Here is a 26232-nt window from a genome sequence, read left to right as displayed (position 1 = left end):
AGTAAACATGTATAATATATAACCAAATAAATAAGAAACGTAGAATGTTTATTAGCAAAACGAATAAGAAAGCTTGGAGGCACGGCATACACCTTGATGTCAAATAAAATAAATAAATTACACAACGTTTAAATAAAGTAAAAATCAGCAAACACTGTGGAACCAATTAAATAAGAAACGAATGTTTAAAAAACCTTCCAAAATCACCTTAGATAAACGGCAAAAGTCAACAGGCTTTTCAAAATCCAAAATACTGCCAAACAGGCGCTTTTGCATCTCGTTTCGAAACTAAATCATCCGCGATCGTCTTGTCTGTCTCACCTCACTCTTCTTGTCAGTCAGCTGGACTCATGCACTCTCCTCACTGGAGAAATGAAATCTGATCTGTGATGCGACTGTCGTTCGGCACGCTGCATTGAGCAGCCGCATTCAGTTTTTAATTGTAGTGTCTGTTCTTTTACTGAACTAAATTATTGTTTCTTACTATAAAAAATCTAAACGACGGTGGGGGTCGGTGCCGCGGTGGGCAAGTGACGTAACCGGTGTTGCGGCTTAACAACGGTATCACCGTCAGCACCGTCTATCGCGGAAAGCCTAAATGTGAACTTTATCATGTATATTTTGGTAAGGTTGTCTGACTCTGTAGGCTTAAATGGTCAGCCCTGTTAATATGGTTTTGTTCAGTAAACAACTGATAATCGAAAACTTTATAGCAATATTGGCATCTTTTTTGTAGCATCATGACCTTGAGCACAAAACTACGTAAGAACGTTGAAGTTGTCAAACCTGTTACATTTAGAACGGCATAGCTACTATATAATATCAACATATATATATATATATAAGGGGAATTCGTGGCCTAATGGTTAGAGAGTCGGACTCGTAACCCAAAGGTTGCGGGTTCGAGTCTCATACCGGCAGGGATTGTAGGTGGGGGGAGTGAATGTACAGCGCTTTCTCCCACCTTCAATACCACGACGCTGTGGGCAATGAGGCTGGCCACTGCTCCGGGGGTGTGTGTTCACGGTGTGTGTGTTCACTGCTGTGTGTGTGCACTTTGGATGGGATAAATGCAGAGCACTAATTCTGAGTATGGGTCACCATACTTGGCCACACTTCACTTCATATATTTATTTAGCCTATTAAATGGTGAGATTTTAGTGCGAGATTTTTCAAAATGTTAGAAGTTAATGTGAACCAGTCATGGTTGTAGATAATGTGGTAACTGGTTTAGTTGATTGATTAAATTGGACTGACATATTTGATATAGATTGGTGTCTATGCTGGTCAGTGTTATGTACAGCATTGCCTGGAAATACGAGGGAATTTGAGCTTTCCACAACATTTAAAGTCATAGAAATATGTGGTTTTAGAGTTTCCTTTGGTTCATTAGCTTCATGAGTGTTCTGTATAAAACAATTATTCAAATTCTCTAATCAGAAATCTCAAACAACTAAAAAAAGTCATGTGAATTCATTGGTCAAAAGGCGTGGGAACTCTGTCTTTGCTTTCATGCTGTTGCACTTGTTTCTCTTATGCGTCATGTATCATTGGCATGGAAATGTGCTATGGTTACTTTGTGTTCTCTGAGCAGAAACGTGCAACTGAAAATGAAAAAAAAAAAGAAGAAAATTAATGATCAAGGTCAAAGTTTTGTGGACTTTGAAGGCTTGAAGACATACTCTGAGTCTGACGCTTGCCTCATATAAAAATAGATACAGGCCATCGTCTGTGTATTAGCTTCTGTGAAGTTTACAGTTTCGGTTAACAACTTCTGTAAACTCGATTTGTACGGCCTTTACAAGTTTACAGGGTCAAGCTTTACCAACATGCTGTCTGTTTTAATATTGTGTATAGGACGTTGTACCAGTTGACCAGTGTTTGACTTGTGTTAAACTTATAAAAAATTATATAATTTTTAATATTTTAAAGCGTTGTTAAAATAACAGATAATGTATTAGTGAACTGTACTTTACCTGAGGGCTTTTTCATAATACTAAATAATTAATCAGTTATTTCAGGTTCACTAGGGTGGTTAACAGCAGAGTTGTTCCAGTTGTGTTGTGTCACACAACCGAGTAGATGAGTTCAGTTCTTTCTTTGTCTTTGAGCATGAACAGTGTTCTGTGAAGTGCGGAACAAGAATAAGGGAGTTATGTTTTCTACAGTTCAGTCTTTTACCACCTGTAAGGCCTAATTTACATCCAAAATCCTTGTCAATACAGAAATGGCATTGCTTTGTGTTCTTTAGTATATTCAGAATGTTGTTAACAAGATGAATCTCAAACAAGACGTTCACCTACCCTGCAGCCCTTTATGCAGAAAAATGTCACAAAACTATTATGAATGATAACAACCTCTTTATAAATATGCAGTGTTCTCTTAAAACATGTGCTGCCTGTTTTTAAAGGTTCAGCAACATTTTTGAAGGATATGCAAATTTATTCATTTGAATTTTCCTTTTTTTGAACTGCCATTTTCCTTTTATGTTGACAGTTTATATAGAATTCTAAAGTTTGGAGTCTACAAGATTGTTTTAATCTTTTTGAGAGAAGCCTCTTGTGTTCACCAAACTGCTTTTCTGTTTATTGAGGCAATTTCAATCTTATGTATTGCAGCACTTTGAGTGTGATGGAGTTTTATAAATAAAATGTATTTTAAATATTACTATTATTTATTTGATCAAAAATACAGCAAATGCAGTAATATTGTAAAATACTATTACATTTGAAAATAGCTGTTTCTATTGTAATATATTTTATTTCTGTGGTGCAAAGCTGAATTTTCAGCATCATTACTCCAGTCTTTAGTGTCATATTATCCTTCAGAAATCATTCTAATATACCAATTTGCTGCACATGGAACATTTCTTCTTATTATCAGTGTTGAAAACAGTTGTGTTGCTTAATTGATATTAATATAAGCATTAATATTAATATAAAATTGATATTTTAAAGGATTCTTTAAAGAAATGAAAGTTTATAAGAACAGTGTGTATTTGAAATGGATATGTCTTTACTGTCACTTTTGATCAATTTATCGTGTCCTTGCTGAATAAAAACATTAAAAGTATTGAAAAAAAAAAACTATTTTACTGACCTCAGAACTCTTTTGAACTGTGGTTTATGTGTATGTAATGTGTACTATGTTACAGCATGTAGTGATGTGAACTGTTATACTTTATCCAGCATGAAGGAAACAAACTAATCTAATGTGCACTTAAAACAAGTTATACTTAAATTCAAATGTGTTAAAGCTTGCTTCTGTTTTTCACTTTCAGGGGGCTGAATTCAAAGGCTTTGAAGTTCAAGATGAAAATAGCAGCACCCTGGTTCGCGCTGGACGAAATGCATGTAAACGTAAGTGTGACTTAAGATGCAAATTGTCCTGAGAATCTTTAAAAGTCTGTTGTTTCATTGTGTTTGTATGTTTTTTTTATCTTAAATTCATTCCATACAATTAAAAAAAATACCACAATCGTGTACAACAGGGTAGGGATGCACCGATATGAAAATTTTGGCCGATACCGATAACCGATTATTCTTTATTTTTGAAAGCCGATAACCGATATGTTGGCCGATAAATCTATATCCAAATTGTTATATACTTTTTGAGAGCCTGATTACAAAAAAGGTCTCATCATTAAAAGCCACATCCCAAACACTTCAACATAAGCAGCCTAGTCTGAACGGTGTACGTTTTAAAAATATTTTTACTCTCCCATTACCAAATTTAGTCATAAAAAAGTCTTACAAATAAATAAAATTATGCATAAATAATGCAAACAAGTCACTGGACATCATTACACGTGTAAAGAATCAAAATGAATGCGCCATAGATCAATAAAACGGAATAGCCTCTGCACGGACAATAATTAAATGATTTTAATTACTAAACCATATTGTTGATGAAAATAATAAGAGAAAAATACAAGTGGTTGTTGTTATTAATAATATATCAATGATTTTGAAAAAGTAACAAATTAATACCACTGTTTTAAATAGCAGCCGTTGAGCTGCACGTGCTGAAGCTGAAGAGCTGAATGAACACGGTAAACTGAAGCGTTTTGCTGGCAGCTTATTTAACTCAAGGAAATGCATCCTGAGATTAATATTAATACAACATAAACATAATATTACAACTTATATATGTACAAAATGACGCAGTTATTGCATGCTATAGTCAGAATGTGTGATCCTGTTGTGGATGCGCTCTTCCCATAACAACGCGCTGAAACACGGCAACTAAACCCAAAGAATTCACAACGTTTTATTATAATAATGTTCTCATTAGAATGTTATATACACGACATTCCCAATCATAGCTATTAATGTTGTGCACTGCTGTTTGAGCTGCGTGTGCTGAGCTAAAGATGATCACCGGTAAACTGAAGCGCTCTTTTAACTTAACCAAACGCATTCTATATGAGATAAATCAGATATACATCAAATAAACACAATATTACAATGTACAATTGCACAAAAGGCTGCAAACGAACAGCGCGCATCTGAAGTGTCTCTGAAGGAAATAATGCATTATTTATCGGCTTTAAGATATCGGCCAAATTTTCTTATCAGGCCGATACCGATAACAGAAAAAATGAGCCGATATGGGCCAATACCGATATGGTGGCCGATATATCGTGCATCCCTACAACAGGGCATCACTTCAAGGACTAATAAACAGTTTTGGCATAGCTAGTTAAAAAGATACTTAGGCTATTATTTAAAAGATACTTATTATTTCAGTCTCTGCTTGATAGTCACTGTAGCCTGTGGTGTAAATGTTTGAATCACTTGATTATATTTAACCACAGTGGAATGAATATAATTGAATTGTAATTGAAGTCGTTCTGTTTCAGGTGTTCGTGTTTCAGGTGTTCGTGTTTCAGCAAAGTCGTCAAAGAGGATACGTCAAAGGGGGTCTCTTCTAGTGTCCCCTTTTGTAGAAAGCACAGGTTCCCATGATTCTCAAAATGATTCGGGTTCTGTTCAGCAAATTCACAGTCAAGAGTCCCTTAAGGACACATCAGTAGATGATGATGGTGGTGGTGATGGAGGATTGGGGAAGCGCACCAGGAGAAAAAGAGGGTCGACAAAACAGGAGACCCAGTCAACTCCAAGAATTACAATCAAGTTGGTGGCTAAAAAGAAAGTGGTTACAGTCCCATCAGTGCAACGTAAATCTGGTAAAAAACAGAAGGAAATTAAATCTGAAGTTACCGAGAGTCAGTGTGCCCAAATCTCAAGTGCTCATGTGAAATTAAAGACAAATGTACCAGCCAGTGAATGCAGTGCTGGTGAGGCAAAGGAGGAGGTTTGTACTAGAAGGCGAGGAAGATCTGCTGACAAGAAATCAGAATCCACTCCGCAAACAAATCCTGAAAAAGAGGCCAATGACCAAAAACTGAAGCTGAGGAAATCAACTCGAAGGTCTCAAAATCCACTGCCCAGTGAAAGTATAGAGCCAAAATCTGATGAAAAGTCAGCACAAGAAGGTTTAGAGGTGAATAAGCTTGTGATTAGGAGACAAAGTAGAAGGTCCTCAAATGTTCCACAGGAATCTGGTGACCAGAGTTTAGCAGAGTCGCTGTTGGAGGTCTCCACAATTGATGAATCCAGGCCACCTTCAAAGAAGAAAAAAGATAAAAAGAAAAAGAAGAAGAAAAATCGCAAAGAATCCGAAAGGAAAAAGGAGCCTCATTCACTATCAGCAAAAGAGCTTGGCCCTTCATCTGATGATCCTCAAAAGCTCGCTTTCGACAATGATTTTGTCGGAATTCCAGGTCTGAGACTAACCAGGATACGAAACCCCAAAACCAGGTCTCGCAAGAAACGCTGCAAGTTTGTGTGGACTCTCACACTGGTGAAAAGGAAAAGCAAAAACTCCCAAATTCAAGAGAATCTAAGTAAAACCCAAGAAAGCAAAAGCAATGATTCCCAAGTCCAAGATGACCTCAGCAAAACACAAGAAATCAAAAGCCAAGATTCTCAAGTCCATGAGAGTCCAAGCCCCAGTACAGAGGCAGAACTTCCTGCTAAATGTGATGAGGAAGTAGATGTTTCTACAGAATCACAATCCACATCCGCTCCTTCCAACATTTCGGAAACCGGTTCTTCACAGGAGTCACAAAACGTAGAGAACACTGCCAGTGCCGTAACTCCCGAAAGCCCAGAGAACCCTGTGGCCATTGAGAAGGTTAAGGAGACCCCAGAAAAGGAAAACGAGGAGGTTCTTGAAAGGTCAGAAATTGCAACAGAAGCACATCCAGAAGAGGCCACTCAGACAGACCCAGAAGATCCGATCAGCAGGGATACCGTTCCACCACTTCAAATCAAAGTTGTCTCCTCACCAGGTAAAAATAACAGTCTAAAGCAGTCCTTTTTAATTCAGCAAGTCACAACGTCACCTGAAATAAAAGAACCTGCAAAAGACCATCAGCATTCAGAGAAGAGTGAAAATGTGTTGGAAATGACTGCTACCACTCCCGCCCCTAAAGTAAGGAAAAGCCTACATCAAAACACTGCTCGGAAGAAGCGTGCAAAACATAAACACTGGACAATTTACAGGCGAAAGTGTAGATTGAATGCATCTCAAGAAAACCCTGCTTCTGAAAGTGCAACTGAAACCGAATCTCAGATGGAGCAATCAACATTATCACCAACAGCAGTGCCAGCGCCTGTAGAATCCAAACCAAAAAGGCATTCTAGTAAAGTTCCGCATAAAAAAGTTAAAAGGTCCTTTCCACCAACTACAGAACCATTACCTGAAGCAGCTGAAAAGCAGGTCATTGAACAAACTGTTGAATCACCTCCAACCAAACCATTTCTTGAGATAGAACCCCAGCCGGAGATAAAACTTGAGACACCATCAATCGAAGCTGAAGAGGTTCTAGTATTAGAGCCTTCCATAAAGGATCAGCCACAGGTACCTCCTCCTTCACGCCGACGAATAAAACGGGTCAAACGAAGACGAAAGTCTCTGATTGGACGGCGGAATAAAAATTCAAAATCGCTAAAGAAGGAGTTGGTTGAGGTTAGTGTAGATCGTCCACCGATGGCGGGCTCTGAAGTAGAGGAGCCTAATCTAGTTGGTATATTCTCAACAAAGTACAAGAGGAAACGAATTTCGAGTCTTCAGTCATTAGAGGGTAGACGGAAAAAGGCCAAGCTCTTATCAAAGCAACTGAAGAACACCAACGGTGATCGACCTTCCGATCAGGCAGAAAAAGATTCTATGAAAACCGATGGAGATCAAGACATCCAACACAGCAAAACAAAATTCATGAAAACCATCAGACATTTCATAATGCCAGTCGTGACTGCCCGATCCTCTCGGGTTATCAAAACCCCAAAGAGGTTCATGGATGATCTTGGTATGTCAGACCTTCCTCGCAAGAACTCCGAAAAAAAGAAGCTTGGTCTACAACCAAAATCAAAGAAACGTGATTCTAGTGAAAAAGGTGAACCTGGGTCCCTTCAGTCTCAGGATGAAGACACTGTTTTGAGTGAAGATGATCTTGATTTGTCTTCCACTTGGAAATCAAAACCTAAATCACCCGACGACGCTGAGATCTTCAGTGAGGAGAAGCAGCCTGGGAAAAGACGATCGCTACTCCGAGATCCCGGTTTTAAATGGGGAGTGCTGGAGCCTGCCAGTAACGACGTGTATACCTTCGATGAAGATCTTGACAAGGAGTTGGAGACCTTGCTATCTGCCAAAGATTTTACAGTGGACTCGTTTCTTGATCCTGTCGAAAAGAGGAAGAAATCCACAAAATTCAAAGCGCAATCATCAAAATTTAGGTTATACAAAAAGCTTAAACTCAAACAGAGTCTTGCAAGGCGTAAAAAGACCCCAAAGGACAAAATGGATAAAGTTGTGTCATCCCCTGCCAAGACGGAGAAGAAGTTGGAAGAAGGGGCCAGTCTAATAAAGTCTCTCAGAGACATGAAGAAGGAAAAAGCAAAACTCAAGATTGAGGATCTCAACACCCCTGGAGTTGTTCGCAAAGTCTCCATCTGTGTACGAGCTCTGAGTGCCAAGTTGCTGGCGCAACACCAGGCAAAAGACATCCAAGAGGATGACCTGCCAGATGAGTTCTCCATTCATACAGACATCTCACTTCCCAATAAATGCAAAGGTAGGTTAAGATTTTATCTAAACATTTAATTACAAATGAACACTAACTGCCCTAAACTCAAAGTCGATTTTCATAATCCATGTTCCTAAAAAGAAAAGGGAAAAAAAAGATCTGAATTGTTTTTCTAAAATTGTCCTGTTAGTAAACACAGTTAATCTAATGCTGGTTAAATATTTTCTTCAACCGTATTTTATTGCAAAGGTTTATTCAAGGTTTGTCAAGTACTTCTTACCTCATTGACAGTCGGTTGGTCTTACAGTCCAGCGATGCTTCTTTTCTTCCTCAGACTTTGATGAGATGCATCTCAAAGAATCCAAAGCACCGGTTTCTGAGGACACTCTGAAAACTGCCGTTGACATTGAGGAGAAAACCGCCACCCAGCGCCCTCGCCTTACAGGAGCCAACAAGCGCATGTTCAACCTGCTCAAGAAAGCCAGGGTTCAGCTCATCAAAATAGACCAGCAGAAACATCTGAAATCATCTGGGGTGAGTCCATGAAACTGAATGTGTGTGCCTTTCTATTCAAACTTAACTGTTTTTCCAAATACTATAGGTCCGTTGGATAAAGTGGACATAGGTGTCCTTTGTATAATTAGCCTACTTTTATTGAGCAAGAATGCATTCAATTGATCAAAAGTGACATTAAAAATGCTGTTCATCATAGAATCCAGAAAAAAAGTATCAGGGTTTCCATAGATATGTTAAACATCACAACTGTTAGAAATGTTTCCTGAGCAGCATGATTCTGAAAGATCATGTGACACAGAAGACTGGAGTAATGTTGCTGAAACCTCAGCTTTGCCATCACAGAAATAATTACATTTCAAAATATATTAAAGTAGAAAACATGTCATTCAAATTGCAGTAATATTTTACATCTTTTTTTTTTTTACTGTACTCTTAATCAAATAAATGCAGTCTTGGTGAGCACTTCTACAGACACTTCTTACAGATCATAGTCACCTTTATATAAATAAACTTGACAACTTTTGAATGGTAGCTTTCGCTTCAAGAAATTCTTACCTGGTCATTAGATGCTTGTTGTACATATTTATAATTGGAAGTGCTATTAATATTATTTGAATCTGTTTTCACTTTTTGTTTTTGGTAGCTCTTGCCAGAGGGTAGAATCACTGCAACAAAGAGACAGAGACGAAAACCGAAAGAGCGGCTTGAAAATGACTGTCCCAACAAGACTGAAGCTTCTCCAGAGCCGGTAGTGTTTTGTTTTTTTTGTAATGTAAAGCAAGAACACAGAATTGGACCGTAATCTTAAATGATCCTAATAGGACCAAATAAGAATCTTTCAGCAATGCTGTACATGTTCTTTTAATATTTGACTAGGTCATATTAGGTGACTTCAGTATGATAACAGAAGAGAATTTGTTCGGTGCTGTTGTTTTAATCCTTCTCTTTACAATTCCCTCCATAAGGAACCTGCCAGAGGAGGGCCTCGCATTAAGCACGTATGCAGAGCTGCAGCTGTGGTTTTGGGTCAGCCTCGTGCCATGGTCCCTGACGACATCCCTCGACTCAGTGCACTACCCCTGCACGAGAGATCAGATATATCCCCTTCACCTGCAGAAAAAGGTACCAGCACTTACTCCTCAAACTGCAAAGACTAGCAATAAACCTAAGAAAGGATCTGATAATAGACCTGATAAAGTGTTGATAGTGTCTGATATCTTTTGTTAATTTTGCCTGTGTTTTGACGTTTTCTGTCACTTTTGCAGGAGTCGAGTCTCACTCTGACCCGGAAAGCCCTGTGCTACAAGAACACAGGACACCCAAGTTTCGCCGCGGTAGAGCTCATTTGCTTGGGAACCGGTCCCGGCGGTGTGGGGAGTGTAAAGGTTGTCTGCATGAGGAGGACTGTGGCAGGTGCATAAACTGCTTAGACAAACCCAAGTTTGGTGGCCCAAACACAAAACGGCAGTGCTGCGTGTAAGTATGCTAGTGTATTTGTATGCTGGTATTTTACTGCTATGACTGCTTAATACTTGGTTTATAGTTCAGTCCTGTAGTTACTGGGAGTAACCACTTTTTTCTCACTTCACATTTTACATTAAAGTGGTAATCTTAATGAATTATTTATCAAATTTTACTGTTCATAAGGAAAAAGTAGCTACTTTGCTCAACAACCAGTGTTATTTATAAACTACTAATAACTATTAACTATTTATAAACTATTAATATTTTGAAATGGCTTATTTGTTTTCATTTTAGTTAGCTTTTTTGTGCTTTTGAAATGTAGTGTTTTTTGTTTTTTTAATATTTATTTTTAAATGTAAACTTATTTCAGTTTTAGTAATATTTGTAGTTAAAGGGGTCATATGATGCGATTTCAGTTTTTCCTTTCTCTTTGGAGTGTTACAAGCTCTTGGTGCATAAAGAAGATCTGTAAAGTTGCAAAGACTAAAGTCTCAAATCCAAAGAGATATTCTTTATAAAAGTTAAGAGTCAGCCACGGCAACCTAAAACGGCTCGTTCATAATGCCGCCCAAATGTTCACGCAACGAAAGAAGGTGTAACTTTTATTCTCACTGTAGTATTGTTGCCGCCGCCATGTCCTGAAGACGCTGTGTGCTTCGTTGTGAAAGAGAAACTACTTTGTTTGGTCTTCCAAAAGAGGACGATATCCGCTTCGTCATGCCTAGAGCTGATCTGTGCTGGTCGCTGAGGGAATACATCAACTTAGTGCTGTGGATCGCAGGATCGGCTTTCACCGTGGACGAAGCCTGGGGTCGTCACATGTGCTTGCCGCTCCTTCGTCGGATCCACCGGCCGCGCCGTTCTCGACCCCACCGCCTCTGCTCACTCTAACTCGGCCTCAGCTCACGCTAAACCGGGGCTTCCGCTCACGCTAGGCCGCTGTGTTTTTCGTTGTGAAAGCGAAACTACTTTGTTTGGTCTTCCAAAAGAGGACACGACTACAAATCCAGAACAGTTTAACCCAAATATCCTGATGTGTGCTGCACATTTTATGGAGGACTGTTTACTGATCCTGGGAGAGTAACGTTAGACTAAAATGCCGGCAGTTCTGACTCATGTAAGTATGATTTCATTTAATTTGAATTTGCAACTGATGATTCAAACGCGAGTTTTGGGCAGTGTAGAGTAGCACTTGTTGTTTGTCATTTCTCTAATCACAAATGCAGACAAGGTTTTATGTTTACGCGGCGTGACGCAATGCAATGCAACGCGTAAAAAAACAGTATAAGTCATTATAATCAATAATTATGTCCCCACTGGACACAACAAATGCCTCGTTTGTAATGGGTTTTAATGTTTTTGTCTCATCGCTCCGGCCGGGACACAGCATCAACAGTATGGTGAGGGGTGTAACATTTCCGTCTCACGCTTGAGGTATTCGGCCAATCACAACGCACTGGATAGCTGGCCAATCACAGCACACCTCGCTTTTTCAGACTGATGAGCTTTGTAAAAATCTACGCGTTTCAAAAAGGCGGGGCATAGAGGAGAAACAATCATGTACAGTATGTGGAAAATAATGTGTTTTTTTAACTTTAAACCGCATAAACACATTTCATTACACCAAATACACAAAATAATGTTCGTTTTAGCAGCATCATATGACCCCTTTAAACATATTTATTTATACATATTTAAGGTATTTAGTTACCAAAGCAACATTTCTAGTAGTTTGTTACCCATTTATGTCAATAAAATACATGTTTCTTCATTTTTGTATATATATCTGTCCCTGAAAAGTTAAATTCAATGTTGTGCAACAGTTTTCTTGCTTTTGTCTGATTCAAGGCCCTCATATTTTTCAAACAGATCAGTGCGGTCCTGTTAAATTTAAATAGCTTTTTTTCTTTCTTTCTTTTTTAAAAGATACAAGAGATGTGATCAGGTTGAGGAAAGGAAGGCCTTGAGGCTAAGTGGCAAGCTTCAAAAAGGTAAGAACATGTTTTAGAGTGAATGCTGCACAGTTTATTCTCTGTGCATCTGCTATAAACTTTTTCTCCGTTTTCAGGGCACATGAAAAAGCATCGCTCGTCAATTAGTGCGGGTTACTCGAGTAATGAAGAAGGTGAGGGCGGCGATGGAATCGGGCGAATGTTTCCAGCCTCTCTGGGTGACAGCCCATCTGTGCGGAAACAGCCTCGCCGACACGTTAAACCACGTTCCTACTGCGACCTGTTGGATTACGACTCTGACTTTGACTGGATAGGAGGATCAAATTCCACCTCTCCAGCCCGCAGAAGAACTCCTGGCCTTCGCAACTCAGGTTAGGCCATAGTATGAAGCTTATTTCCACCAAAGAATAAAAAATTGCAAATCTGTGTTTATACTGTATGTCACAATTCAGACTTTTTTTCTCACAATTCTGAGAAAAAAAGTATTTATTATAAGATATAAATTCGCAATTCTAAATTGAGAAGTTATGAGAAAAAAGTCAGAATTATGAAATAATTTTGTTATATTCTTTGGTGGAAACAAGCTTGTAACAAATCTGACTTTTTCATCACGCAATTCTAATCTTTTTCTCAGAATTACGAGTTAATATCTCAGACATTTTCTCGTGATTTAGAACTTATATTTCACAATTCTCATTTTTTTCTTTGAATAACGAGATTATAGTTAGTTATGAATTATAAACTTGCAATTGCAAGGAAAATTTCAGAATGTTTCAGCTCTTTTTTCATCTAGCACTTCTAAACTTTTATAGTTTATGTCTCACAATTATGAGTTTACATTTTGCAATCAGAATTGCAAGGAGAAAAGTCCGAATTGTGAGATTAAAAAGTTAAAATTACTTTTTGTAATATAATTTTTTATTTATTTTATGGTGGAAACAAGCTACTGGGGCTGTCAAAAAAAAAAATCGAATTTCGAATATTCGTCAAATTTAAAATAAAAATCAAAATTTTAGGTGTGCGTTAAGGAGGCAGCCTTATCAGTGACGATGTAAGTGTCCTTGCATTTTAATGCTTTTGTTAGCCTATCCAGTTGAAGCCACTAGATGCGGCGCTGTTGCATTGTTAATTACAAATATTGCGGGAAAAGAGAACATCAATGCGGAGAAGATCTTGTTTACATCAAAACTGAAACCAAGCCGTTCACACAGAACACATATTTCGAGAATTTTCTAGAGGGACATCTATCACCGTTGCACTCGCGTCTCGCACAAAAGAGCCGCATGTTTAGAAAGCCATGTAAAATTTATGCAAGTTCAACTTTGAAAAAACATATCTCGAGACTTTATGGTGGGGGTTTTTCCCCATCCCACTGCAACTCTTGTTTTTAAATGAAAAATGTACTCTGTGTGATTGACTTTCGGCCCTTTGTATTAAACTATGCATACATACATGATGCTGTTTTGTTTATAGTTGTTTAAGCAACTTAATTAATTATAATTGGTTTCTAAACATTATTTTAAACATTATGCACTTTTTTTTCCACAGATAGTCATGTTATCTTATGCTTTGAATAAACGTGTATTAGTAATATTTTGCTCGATCATGCGCCCTCTTGTGGCCTCATGAGAGAATCCAAAAGCTTTTCTTCACCCTAACTGAAATTATGCATTTTAAATTTTAATATAATTCAAATTGAGTTTTTCAGCCATTTTGACAGCCCTACAAGCTATCATACCACAGTGATTGGAAACGTAGAACTTGTATACAATTGAAACCTGAATCTTGTTTGTTTCACAAGTAATTTACATGAATCATTCCTTTCAAAGTCACAATTCTGTTTGTATTAAATGTGCCACAGATTTTCTGTCATTTGACGACTTCGTCGGCGATGCCTTTGACGAGGGAGTGCGGCATCGCAGGCCTAGCTTCCACAAGGTTCCACCCATCAAACGGAAAGTTGAGAAGGTATTATGATTGTTGATATCTGTTGACCCTCTCAAAACTGTCCTCATTTAGCCAAAATGTCATCGAAGCAGCGAAAGCAACTTCCATCGTTCCTTTGTTTGCAGAGCCCTCAGGAACAGACACCGCCCAGCGTCCTTGCAGCCCTCGCCAATGGTTTTGCAGAGAGAGAACAGGAGCCTGCAAAACCCACATACAAGATCCGTGTTGATTTTAAGGTAAATGTCTATATTTTTTTTTAGTGCTGTCAAAACGATTAATCATGATTAGTCGCATCCAAAACAAAAGTTTTTGTTTACATAATATATGTGTGTGTATTGTGTATATTTATTATGTATATATAAATAAACACATGTGCATGTATATATTTAAGAAAAACATGTTACGGTTATCTGTTAAATATATTTATATAAATATAAATATATACACGTAAATATTTTCAAAATATATGCTGTATGTGTCTCTTTATATATACACAATAAATATACACCGTATACACACATATATTATGTAAACAAAAACTTTTATTTTGGATGCGATTAATCGCCATTAATCGTTTGACAGCACTAATTCTTTTACAAAACTGAGCATGAAAGTCAAGTGGCTCTCCAAAGATGTTTTCATGTTGAGGGACTGGCTGATATTTCATTTGAAATCTACACTGATGTTCAGCACTGCAGTGGTTTGCCACATGATGGCAGCACCTGATTCTGTTCTGGAAAGACCAGGTTTACCCAGCAAAATAGTCTTGATACATTAAGATATTTTTTATGTTTTTGAAAGAAGTCTCTTATTCTTAACAAGGTTGCATTTATTTGATCAATAATAGAGTAAAATATCGTGAAATAATATAATTTATAACTGTTTTCTATTTTAATATTTCAAATGCAATTTATTCCTGTGATGCAAAGCTGAATTTTCAGCAACCATTACTCCAGTCTTCAGTGTCACATGATCATTCAGAAATCATTCTGATATGCTAATTTGCTGCTCAACAAATATTTTTGTATTATTATTGTCAATGTTGAAAATCGTTGTGGAAATTGTGCTAACTTTTTGTGATGAATAGAAAAGCACAAAAATCTAAATCTTTTGTAACATTATAAATGTCTTTACTGTCACTTTTGATCAGTTAAATGCATACTTTAAAAATTTTAAATCATAACAGGTTTGCATTCCAGGATTAAATTTGATTTTGAATCCAGTTTGTTCTGTGTGCTCAGACTTTTGGACCCAATGCGTATTTCTCTTCAAATAAAATGTTTGCAGACTAAGAAGCTCATTGATGTCAATGTTTAGATTTGTATTTGTGTTGTGCATTAAATCTTACATAGTTTTCACATCTTCTATTTTAATTCAAACGGAGTTATTTGTGGTCCTTTATTTTGAGGTGAAACTAGCATGCAGCTAAAATGTTCCTTACTCCTCTCTGTCTCCCTCCACAGGAGGACTGTAGTGTCCAGAGCGTGTGGGCGACAGGAGGTTTGAGCATCCTCTCTTCTGTACCCCTCATGCCCCAGTATGTTTGCCTGCTGTGTGCCAGTAAAGGCCAACATGAGGTACGTCCTGACTGCTCTTCATTACAGCATTGCCTTAAAAACATCTCAAAATAAAAGTAAATGAAAATAAATTGTAGGTTTTCGGAAATGGTTACAATGATGGGGAAGTTTCACTGGTATTGCTTGTCAAATAGAAACCTGGTTTATTTTGTTCATCATGACCATATTTCGTTTCGCAGATGCTGTATTGTCAAGTCTGCTGTGAGCCTTTCCATCGCTTCTGCTTGGACCCTTCAGAGCGCCCTCTGGAGGAGAACAAGGAGAACTGGTGCTGTCGTCGCTGCAAGTTCTGCCGAGTTTGTGGACGCAAGAATAATGAATCTAAGGTAGTTTGCGACGCTTCAAAATGTGATTTTGACGCCTAACCCTAATCCAGATGTATTAACCTAATAATAATAAGAAGATGGGATTATCTGAAGTTCTTCAGGAGTGTAGAGCAGAATTATGAACATTCTGTGACATAAACTACCATTTAAACTATATAACGCTATTACAGTGAAAATATTTTAAAATGTAATTTATTACTGTGATGCCAAAGCTGAATTTTCAGAAGCAGTTGGAAACAGTTGTGCTGCCTAATGTTTTTGTTAGGGATGCACCGATATGAAAATTTTGGCCGATACCGATAACCGATTATTCTTTATTTTTGAAAGCCGATAACCGATATGTTGGCCGATAAATCTATATCCAAATTGTTATATACTTTTTGAGAGCCTGATTACAAAAAAGGTCTCATCATTAAAAGCCACATCCCAAACACTTCAACATAAGCAGCCTAGTTTGAACGGTGTACGTTTTAAAAATATTTTTACTCTCCCATTACCAAATTTAGTCATAAAAAAGCCTTACAAATAAATAAAATTATGCATAAATAATGCAAACAAGTCACTGGACATCATTACACATGTAAAGAATCAAAATGAATTTCGAAAGAACAGCATTTATTTGAAATAGAAATATTTTGTAACATAATAGATGTCTTTAACTTTCTGTCAGTTTTGGTCAGTTTAATGTGTCTTTGCTGAATAAAAGTATTTATTTCTTTTGGGAAAAGATCTTACTGACTGAACGGTAGTGTGTATATTTTTTCTTGTCATCACTGTAGGTTTAAGGGAAATATTTGTTATTATTTAAAGGAAACAGATGTTTTTTACGGCTTTGGCACTGGTCAATTTTCATTTTTTTGTGATTTATCTCTGTGCAGCCGCTGTTGGAGTGTGAAAGGTGTCAAAATTGTTATCATCCTGCCTGTCTGGGTCCCAGCTATCCCAAACCCAACAAACGTAAAAAGCCTTGGGTAAGTTGACCACAGTGATACTTTCCTCACCATGCAAGGCCTACAAAGAAGTTTCAGTATGCTTTGCTGTCTCAGCTGCCATGATATGTTAACAAATGTCAAAGCAACAGCAAAAAAGGGGAACATCTGTTAGGATCAGGCAAAAACAAGACATTCAAGCTGCAAAATAGCAAATTCATGTTTGTATCGTAACTTCAGTTAAGCCACAAATGAACTCATTTTTTTCAGGTCTGTATGACATGCATCCGGTGCAAGAGTTGTGGTGTGACCCCAGGAAAGAGCTGGGACACCGAGTGGAATCATGACAAGGGGCTGTGTCCTGACTGCACTAGGCTGTTTGATCAAGGTGAGACTTAGAGGGTCTGACTATCTGACAGGCATATAATAAATCATGTTAATAAAAGGTGTTCCAGCATTCTTCATCAATGTTAGATAAAGAGGATGTTACATAAGTGTGCCCATCTAGTCAGATTAGCTCAAGCTCAAGGACCATCAATGAAAGCCCAGCTAATACTGTGCTTTTTTTGGGTTGATGTTTCTTTTTTTTTTCTTTTTGGCATAAAAAAATGACTTTAGTTGGCATTTGCCTAGGCTCTGCAGCTGTTTCAACAATGATGATGTTTTTCATTTCGTGCATAACTATTATTCTGTTGTTCATATGCTAGTGTAAAATGGTATAATTTTCTGTAATGTGTGTGTTTGTGTAGCAGATGCATACATATAATGATATAACATCATTTTTGTCACACATAATGCTTTAAAAAGGAATGACATGTTCCAGAGTGTGAGTTGTAAGTGGGTTTAGGTTGAAATAGCAAATGAAATGCTTTAGATACTCTCAGTTGCCACGATCACATGAAACTTTACAACTTTTAATTACAGCGGTCATTTTATTTTCCTGCCACACTGACATTTCAGTTAATACCCTTTCTATGAAAACACCATTTCAGCCAAACATGCCTTCACAGTCAGTTAACAACTTTATGTGTTTGTAGGTAACTACTGCACCATGTGCTTCAAGTGTTATGAAGATAATGACTATGATAGCCAGATGATGCAGTGCTCCTCGTGTAGCCACTGGGTCCATGCTAAATGTGAAGGTCTGACAGGTGAGTGACAGAATGTTATGGCCAATTGGATTTTATTTATTTAAGTCTTTTTATCTTATTTTATCCATTAAATACAATACTATATTTTAACATGCCATTTACATTTATCATGCTCTCTTTTTGGCTTTCATTTCAATGACACTTTGAAACAAATTCCCAAAAAAGTAAGCTGCAGATACCATTGTTTTTGTAAATGTTTTTTTTTGTGCCTGTAATATGAAAGCATTACTTTGTATCCACAGAGAAAACATAAATTAAAAAATTACTTTTTCCTTCCACCGTTTTAGTATTTATTAAACTACTGTGTTTACAGGCGTAAAATTTTTGCAAGCCTCTTATTTCCCAGTACATACAAGACATATACACTGGAACTTTCTCACCAATTGCACATTTTTTCATGCTATACGTAATGGATATTCAGACAGTTGCGTGATTGTCTTAACCCAGAATGTCATCCCCATGTTGTTTGTTTAATTGAGCATTCTCCTTATGAGAAAACATGACTCTTTGTCAATATAATGCAGAAGTAAATCGAGAAATAATGTGATTTTTTTGCTAACAGAATTTACAGGCTGAATCAGCAGTATGAAATCTACCTCTCGCTTCTGCAGCTGACTCCTTCAATTTGTGTGTTTTCTCCCAGATGACTTATATGAAATCTTGTCGAGTCTGCCTGAGAGCGTGGTGTACTCCTGTCAGCCGTGCTTACAAGAGCTGCCCGATAGAGAGGACGTTAATGGAGCAGGTTGGAGGGAACTGCTTGACCAGGAGCTGAAGACTGGCTTAGATAGGGTGCTGTCTTGCCTGCTGAGCTCCACCTTCACTAAACACCTGGTCACCTGTAAGAAGGTGGGCATCTGATCTCTCTTAAACCTAGTTTGCTGTACTTTTGAAGCTGCAGGAGCCCATTGCTTGTTCAGAAAGCAGTTAAAGGGATAGTTCACCCAAAAATGAAAATTCTGTCATTAATTACTGCAGTGTATCTGCGTACATACATTGTTTACGTATGTGATACTCTCCAAAATGGCGCCATAGGGTGGAGGAGACGAATTGTTGAATAAAGTCGTTATTTTTGTTTTCTTTGCGCACAAAAAGTATTCTCGTACCTTTATAACATTACTGTTGAACCACTGATGTCACATGGATTATTTTGTTGTCTATGGGAGGGACAGAGAGCTCTCGGAATGCATCAAAAATATCTTAATTTGAATTCTGAAGATGAACGAAGGTCTTACAGGTTTTGGAAGGACATGAGGGTGAGTAATTAATGACAATTTTCATTTTTGGGTGAATTATCCCTTTAAGATGCTGTAGTTTCACATAAACATTTTCAAGATCATCATCATCATCAGTCATCAAGAGTCTGGGCAGTGAACTTCACATGCTTTAGAAAATCCAGCATTTGCAATAAAATCACAGATTAACCTCTGTAATTGTCGAAAATAGCTTACGTCACCATGAGAAACAATTACTGTCTGACTTTTCACTTTAAACCCTCTCTTAAACCTAGTATGCTGTAGTTTTAAAGCTGCAGCAGTCTGTTGCTGTCGATTGTTCAAAAAGCAGTTATAATAATTTAGTTTTACATGAGAGTAGGTTAGTAATGACTAGATAAGGAATGGTAAGAATAATCTTAGAGAACATGCTGGTTGTGAGTAAGTTCCAGCTAAATTAATACTTTGGAACTGAGGATAACTCCTAATCTGCTGCTTATTAATAGACAGTAAGGTAGTTGTTAAATTTAGATGTGGAGTAGGATTAAGGGACTTAAAATATGGTCATGCAGAATAGGGCATTAAAATGTGCTTTATAATTACTAATAAACAGCCAATATGCTGGTAATATGCAGCTAATAAGCAATTTGTTATTTGTGAGAATTGATTTTTAAAAATAGTTACTGAAAAAAAAATTATATAGGATTATGGGAATTATGACATTTCTTTAGCCATATTCGCACAGTAATTGTTTCTCATGTGGTAAAACTCAAGGATTCGGATGGCGATTTATTCACATTGGAGAAGAGTTCTGTGATCCTATGAACCCGGGAATGAGTTGCTCACGTGGCCAGTCACGTGATTGTCTGCTGTAAATAAAATGTCATATGCTTACAATAATAAGAATTAATTCTTATTTAATAATGTCCTATTTATTATTTGATTATTTAAATCTCCTGTTTAAAAACAGGAAATAGATGCACTAGTTGAAATTAGTTTTCTGTCTTTCAAAATGATGGATGTCATTAAAAATGTGGAGATTAGCAGAAATAAGTTAATGTAACCTCTTATTTACATTAGGTAAACATAAAGCTGTCTGGTGTGAATTTTTATGCATATAATTATTTATAATACATATTTTTAAATTGTATTGCATACCTGTGGCTGCCATAATAATGACTCATTTCTAGGGATGCATGATATTGGATTTTTCAACTCATTTTGGCCGATACCGATATATAATTATTTTTAATTTTGGTTAGTTTTTAACAAGAACTTATTTGTTAGAATTAAATAAACAATAATAAAGTTATTTTATAATGACAATACATTGAAGATTAGAAAATAACTATTTAAACAATAATCACTGCATAATTTTTTCAGAAAGATGCAATGGTAACCTTAACATGTTATTTTATGATTTAACATCGGCAAGACATATCGGCACAATTTTCCATATCGGGCCGATGCCGATATTTCAATTTAAAGCCATTATCGGCCGATTCCAATATTGGTCCGATAATATCGTGCATCCCTACTCATTTCAGATGTTTATGTGCTTCTCTTTCTTCTTTGTTTTTAACATTTCCCACTCACTGTGGTGAAGCAGTTATGAAATATAGTTCTTGGAAATACTTTTTCTGCATTTCAGTAGTAAATGTGCATGCAAGTTTCAGCAAAGTGCAGCAGTTCCCATACAGTGTTTGGCAGTGGTCAAAAAGATTTAAACAGTGAACTTTCTTCTTGTAAACAATATGTATTTAACAATAAATAATATGTGGCAATTACAAAGGGGAAGTCGTGGCCTAATGGTTAGAGAGTCGGACTCGTAACCCAAAGGTTGCGGGTTCAAGTCTCGTACCGGCAGAGATTGTAGGAGATTGTAGGATCTTCCACCTTCAATACCACGACTGAGGTGCCCTTGAGCAAGGCACCGAACCCCCAACTGCTCCCCGCAGCAAAAATAGCTGCCCACTGCTCCGGTGGTGTGTTCACAGTTTGTGTGTTTACTGCTGTGTGTGTGCACTTAGGATGGGGTTAAATGCAGAGCACTAATTCCAAGTATGGCTAACCACGCACGGTTTAAATGACCGCACAATCAAGATAATTTGGCTGTTTGTTTGTTTTTTATTATGTGGGTGGTGGGAAGAAAACCACTGACATGGATTCAAACAGCAATGAAATCACAGATTGTCCCCTATAAATGTTGAAATTGTTTCACATCCCCAATTACCAAATAAAGCTTTTGACTTCTCTTAAACCTATGCTGTACTTTTAAAGCTGCAGCAGTCCGTTGCTGATGATTGTTGAAAAATCAGTTAGAATGCTGTAGTTTCACATAAACATTTTCAAAATACATTTTTAGAATGTTCATTGTGACTAACATGAGCCTTTCCAGATTAAGGGTTTCCGTAATCGTAAAAAAGTCATTGGAATTCATTAGTCAAAATGTGCTGGATCTCTGCGGTTTGTGCTCTTGTACTTTATCTTACCAGTCCTGCCCTACAAAGCCCAATCAAGAGGAAATGTTTGTCAATTTGTAAACATTGCTTAACCAATGAGAATAGTTGTTTAAACATTTGTGTTTAAAATGGGCATTTGCGGGAAATGAACAGGATACATATGAAAAGGAACATTGCTTGGTTACGTTTTTCTGAGATTTGTCATCTTTTGTAGTGCACTACAATGGGTTCCCCCAACACTGTGGTTGAAGATTTGCCTGTCTGCGACTTCCGTGCTATTGGAAAGAAGTTAGATGAAGGCCTGTACACATCCTTGGTCAGTGTTTGTACTCTTGTCTCTCTATACAGACTCAGTGTCTATGCTTGTCTAAGATCTGAGGTCAACATGAGGGAAAAGTCTTTAAGCACTCTTAACTACAATCTGAGACACAAAAACAGTTTGAAGAAGTCCAGTTATACTCGAGCGGGATTGCACAGTTAAAAATGACCTTACTAATTGGTCCACATTCCATGGTTTAAATTGGCTGTGCAGTTTCACAATGCTTTTATAGTGTTTGGCATCCCATAAAGCTCATAAACTTGGGCATTATGCGAAACTATGAGTAATTACTGCTAGATGTTATTTGTTATGCGTTTTCGAGACGCCATTTCTGAAAGAAGCAACTAAAAATAAATGCATATTCTCTTGCACACTAATCACTAGCATCTCTGTTGGCACTTATCCTGGCTAGCCAATCTCAAATGTAATCCTGGAATTACTGCAATCAAACTGTTGTTTTGGTTACAGAATGTACAGAATAGCAAAGCTAGAAATGTTGATTTCGTTTGTGGCTTTGTCAAGCAGAAATCCTTTCACGAGGATGTGGTGAAAGTAATTCGCCATGACTTGGAAGATGAGGAAATTCTACCGGAGGACCAAAGACCCACTGCCCTCGCCCGCTCATATTACCTGAAGGTCAGATTGTTGTGTAATTTTTTATTTTTAGCTAATTACCAAAGTTGTATGTTTACCCAACCAGTCAGAGTAGCTTAGGTCATTCTGTGAAAACTATACAAATGAGGCACTGCTTCAAAATACAAGTCTGGATTTTTTTTAGTCAGGATATGACTTCCAACTTCAGTTGCTATTTGACTTAGTTTTATCTTCTTGAAAGCAAAAGCATTTTTACATTTTTGGCAGTACAATTACAAAATGAGACAAAACAGTATGCAAGTATGTTAGCATGCTTTTCCAAATATAGTCTCGTAGGGGGCCTATGAAATCTGATTAATTTTTTTCTGGATTCCGTTTTTTCCCGTTTAAATTTTTCTAGACCGTTTTAATGGTTAAATTACATTTTTATTAATCAAAAAGCATGTCTAATTAATTGAAATTATGAAATTTGACACCAATTTATTAAAAGTTTAACAAAGCCGTTTGCACCACTTAATCTTATGTTTTGGTGCATCGATCTATTAAGACCATTATCCACACTCACAAAAATAATCTTCTTTTTAACGTTTATTTTACATTCATCGCCAATGTTAAAAGTTTAACAAAAGTTAAAATTTTAAGGCCCTATGAAATGTTTTTTCCCCCTCAAATTCAGTTTTATTTATTTATTTATTTATATATATACTGTATATATATATATATATTTTTTTTTTTACCAAATACTGTGTTTTCCATCATTTATTCTGGATTCCATTTTAATGGTTTTATTAAATTTTAATAGTCAAAAGCATCTCTATTTTAAAAATTTCGTAAACAATTAATTAATTTATAATTTTTTTTATTTTCAGAAATACTGTGTTTTCTATTTACATTTTTCTGCTAAATAAATTCTGGTAAATATTCCTTAAAGAATTAAATTGAATATTTAAAAAAATAATTATTTAATAATAATCATTATTAGTTATTAGCAATACTATCATTATATTAATTAAGTTAACTTTTATTTTGACAGGTTACTATGAAGACCTTTAAGTTTCTCTGTTTATATGATATGACGATAGTTTTTTCTCAAAAGAAATGGTAAAATGCTCATGAAGTGACTCTCAGAGCAGTTCTAGAGATCATGTTCATGTACTCGTATATTGAGTATATATTACTATTTAAAAAAAATTTTTGCGGCTTAATATTCATAGACACTAGACCATATCACGTTTTGATTTAAGTGTACTGACCTACTTTTGATTTATTCATCCAAAATTTGCCAAATTCCGTGACATTCCGCATTATACTGTAAATTCTGTTTTTTATGACTGGATTCTGATATTCCGTCTGCGTTTTCAGGCATCCCGGAAGTCATCGAGCCCTAATAGTTCTAGGAATGCTCTTAGGATACGTGTTTTTGTAGCTAAAATTTGTTTTCAATCTTTTTTTAGCTCTTAGAGGAAGTTTATGGTTGGTTTAACGGTCAGGACCCTAAAATATGGGATCCACACTCTATACACCTGCCAGCGTAAGCACCATTAAATTCTTTCCAGTTGAAGTTAACATTCACATATGAGCAGAAACATTGTTGAATCTTTTGGTAATGACACATGCCTCCATTCCTGCAGTGGAATGCTTTCACATGCTGTGATGCCGCCAAATTATGAACATGTTTATGCGCAATGGCGTGAGAGAGATGGCTGTAGTAAGGCTTTGGACGGCGCCCCACAGATGACTGGAAGACACATGGATGTTAAAATAGGAGAAGAAGAGGATCTGTCCACACCTTTAGCCCATAACCCTAAAGGACACTTTATGGACATGAGGGCATTACGAATGAATCTGAAAGGTAAATAAACACGCAAGTATAGAATGACATTAGTAACCATTGTTTGTGATCATATGGAAAGCAGTGCAAATCATCCTAACTTGGCATTTTGATTCTATCTCCCAGGGAAGAAGGGTCGACCAGCTAAATCTGACTTAGACACAGGTTGGCCAAAAGACGACGAGAGACAGTGCGCACTGTGCCAAAAATACGGTGATGCTAATGCCAGTGTAAGTACTTTTAATACTGTAAATTCACCAGTGTATTGTACCGTTATTATAGCTTTTAACTACAAGGCCTTAACATGGATTTTAGGAATGGTGCCATGGTAATACCATGTTTTTAAGATATATACCATGGGAATATGACCTTATTTTTTGCAGTACCATGTAAACACTATGGTATATATGTATGAATGTAGTAATCATTATAACTATCAATATTATGGAATTACCATTTGATAGTAGGGCCTTTCGCACCGCAGGAACATTTTCATAGTACCAGAACTAATTGTGGAACTACCCACTTTTTGGCGTTTTCGCACCACCGGAACTGGGTGCGATTTTAGTACCGTACTGCCTTTTTCGAGAACCAAATTAGCTCCTACTCCAGAGCAGGGTCTAACAGCACAACTTGTACTACCCGTGATGTAAGTAGACATTGATTGGCCAAACGCGTACGAAAACGCCCTCACCCGCCATGATTTAAAACGGCATGCAAGCATACTGTAAACATCGTGTCAAATTATTTTGCAAGTATGGAAAACAGCGATAGATGGACGGACGCTGAAGTGCAGGCACTTTTGAACATTTACGCAATGGAGGAAATCCAGTTGGAATTCGAAGGAACAAGACATCCTCCATCCTCCTGTTGTTAACATTGTTCTTGGCCCTGTCCCAAATGGAACACTTCATGTGCACTTGCGGTCTTAACGACTTACAATGGCCACCGCGTGCTAGGGATGGGCGATATCTTATCGTTTGCGATATACCGGTAAAAATTCTCCACACGATAAGAATTCGTCTTCCCGCAATAATAACGATAAAGTCTAGTTGTTCACATATTTCTGTGAACGACTGTGTGGAGTGACGTGAAGAAAGGCGGACGTGAAATTGAGCTGCTCCTGAATCTGCAATCTGGAACAGGTTTGGATAGGGCTGTACAGTGCGACAAAAATCAGTCTGAGCCTTGAGTAAATGTACTACAGTAGCATGTGTGCGACACAGTTTTACATGTGTATGAGTCGTTTACAAACCTGTTGTCCAACAAAGATATTCAGGGCTCTACAGTGCGACTGAAAACTACTGCGTGCGACTATGAAATAATATTTAGGAGCACCTGTGCGACTGACCCGATCGGCATATTTGTGTTTGTGCTGAGGGAGCATCAAAGGGTCTAATATACGTACGTGTTTCTGCAGCGTTGAGTAATGTATCACAGACATATCCTCTCATTATAACAAACAAAGGGTTGACGGGGTGTAAATAAGATATTTATTGTGCTGTGTAGAGAGCTTCGTCGATTATAATGGAGTTTTGTGAGATCGGGATAAACTAAGATGAGTGACAGCTTTTAATGATTATTAAGGTAGTTTGCAAATGTGATTGATTTAATACAACAGTTCATTAAACAAGAAGTTAATATTAAGTGACGTATATTGTCTGACAACAACACAATTGCCTTATTTTGCTCTATTTCATCAACGAAAATAGTTTTTTTTTTTAAAGTAACAGCTGAGCCGCTGCGCATCTCCATCAAATACAGCGGTGATTCGTTTATGAATGAACTGCGTTTTTAAACTAATCTAGTGAGTCAATGATTCAGTTACCCATTCATAAAGACAGTCACGTACTTC

The 26232-nt window shown here is 37.1% G+C and overlaps 1 protein-coding gene and 1 long non-coding RNA gene across 2 annotated transcripts in view; one reads left to right on the top strand and one right to left on the bottom strand.

Annotated features, from left to right (window-relative positions):
* LOC107585724 (uncharacterized) overlaps positions 1 to 299 on the bottom strand; it is a 22389-nt gene extending 22090 nt beyond the window's left edge. Inside the window, exon 1 of the long non-coding RNA XR_001609283.1 lies at positions 290 to 299. This is a non-coding gene — a long non-coding RNA (uncharacterized lncRNA). The remainder of the gene's footprint in view (positions 1 to 289) is intronic.
* Positions 1 to 26232, top strand: part of LOC107585719 (histone-lysine N-methyltransferase 2B-like) — a 41568-nt gene that overhangs the window by 2326 nt on the left and 13010 nt on the right. Inside the window, exons 2-22 of the mRNA XM_016272859.1 lie at positions 3281 to 3359; positions 4877 to 8143; positions 8430 to 8629; positions 9255 to 9359; positions 9577 to 9733; positions 9877 to 10087; positions 12002 to 12066; positions 12144 to 12398; positions 13889 to 13995; positions 14100 to 14210; positions 15438 to 15551; positions 15731 to 15877; positions 16756 to 16848; positions 17077 to 17194; positions 17844 to 17957; positions 18601 to 18806; positions 21848 to 21949; positions 22478 to 22588; positions 24001 to 24077; positions 24178 to 24398; positions 24504 to 24607. Of these exons, the coding sequence (XP_016128345.1) occupies positions 3281 to 3359; positions 4877 to 8143; positions 8430 to 8629; positions 9255 to 9359; positions 9577 to 9733; positions 9877 to 10087; positions 12002 to 12066; positions 12144 to 12398; positions 13889 to 13995; positions 14100 to 14210; positions 15438 to 15551; positions 15731 to 15877; positions 16756 to 16848; positions 17077 to 17194; positions 17844 to 17957; positions 18601 to 18806; positions 21848 to 21949; positions 22478 to 22588; positions 24001 to 24077; positions 24178 to 24398; positions 24504 to 24607 (5964 nt within the window). The remainder of the gene's footprint in view (positions 1 to 3280; positions 3360 to 4876; positions 8144 to 8429; positions 8630 to 9254; positions 9360 to 9576; positions 9734 to 9876; positions 10088 to 12001; positions 12067 to 12143; positions 12399 to 13888; positions 13996 to 14099; positions 14211 to 15437; positions 15552 to 15730; positions 15878 to 16755; positions 16849 to 17076; positions 17195 to 17843; positions 17958 to 18600; positions 18807 to 21847; positions 21950 to 22477; positions 22589 to 24000; positions 24078 to 24177; positions 24399 to 24503; positions 24608 to 26232) is intronic.

The sequence above is a fragment of the Sinocyclocheilus grahami genome, unplaced genomic scaffold (genome assembly GCF_001515645.1).
Source record: "Sinocyclocheilus grahami isolate Dianchi unplaced genomic scaffold, SAMN03320097.WGS_v1.1 scaffold74.1, whole genome shotgun sequence".
Taxonomy (NCBI): Eukaryota; Metazoa; Chordata; class Actinopteri; order Cypriniformes; family Cyprinidae; genus Sinocyclocheilus; species Sinocyclocheilus grahami.
This window is presented reverse-complemented; position numbering and strand designations above follow the sequence as displayed.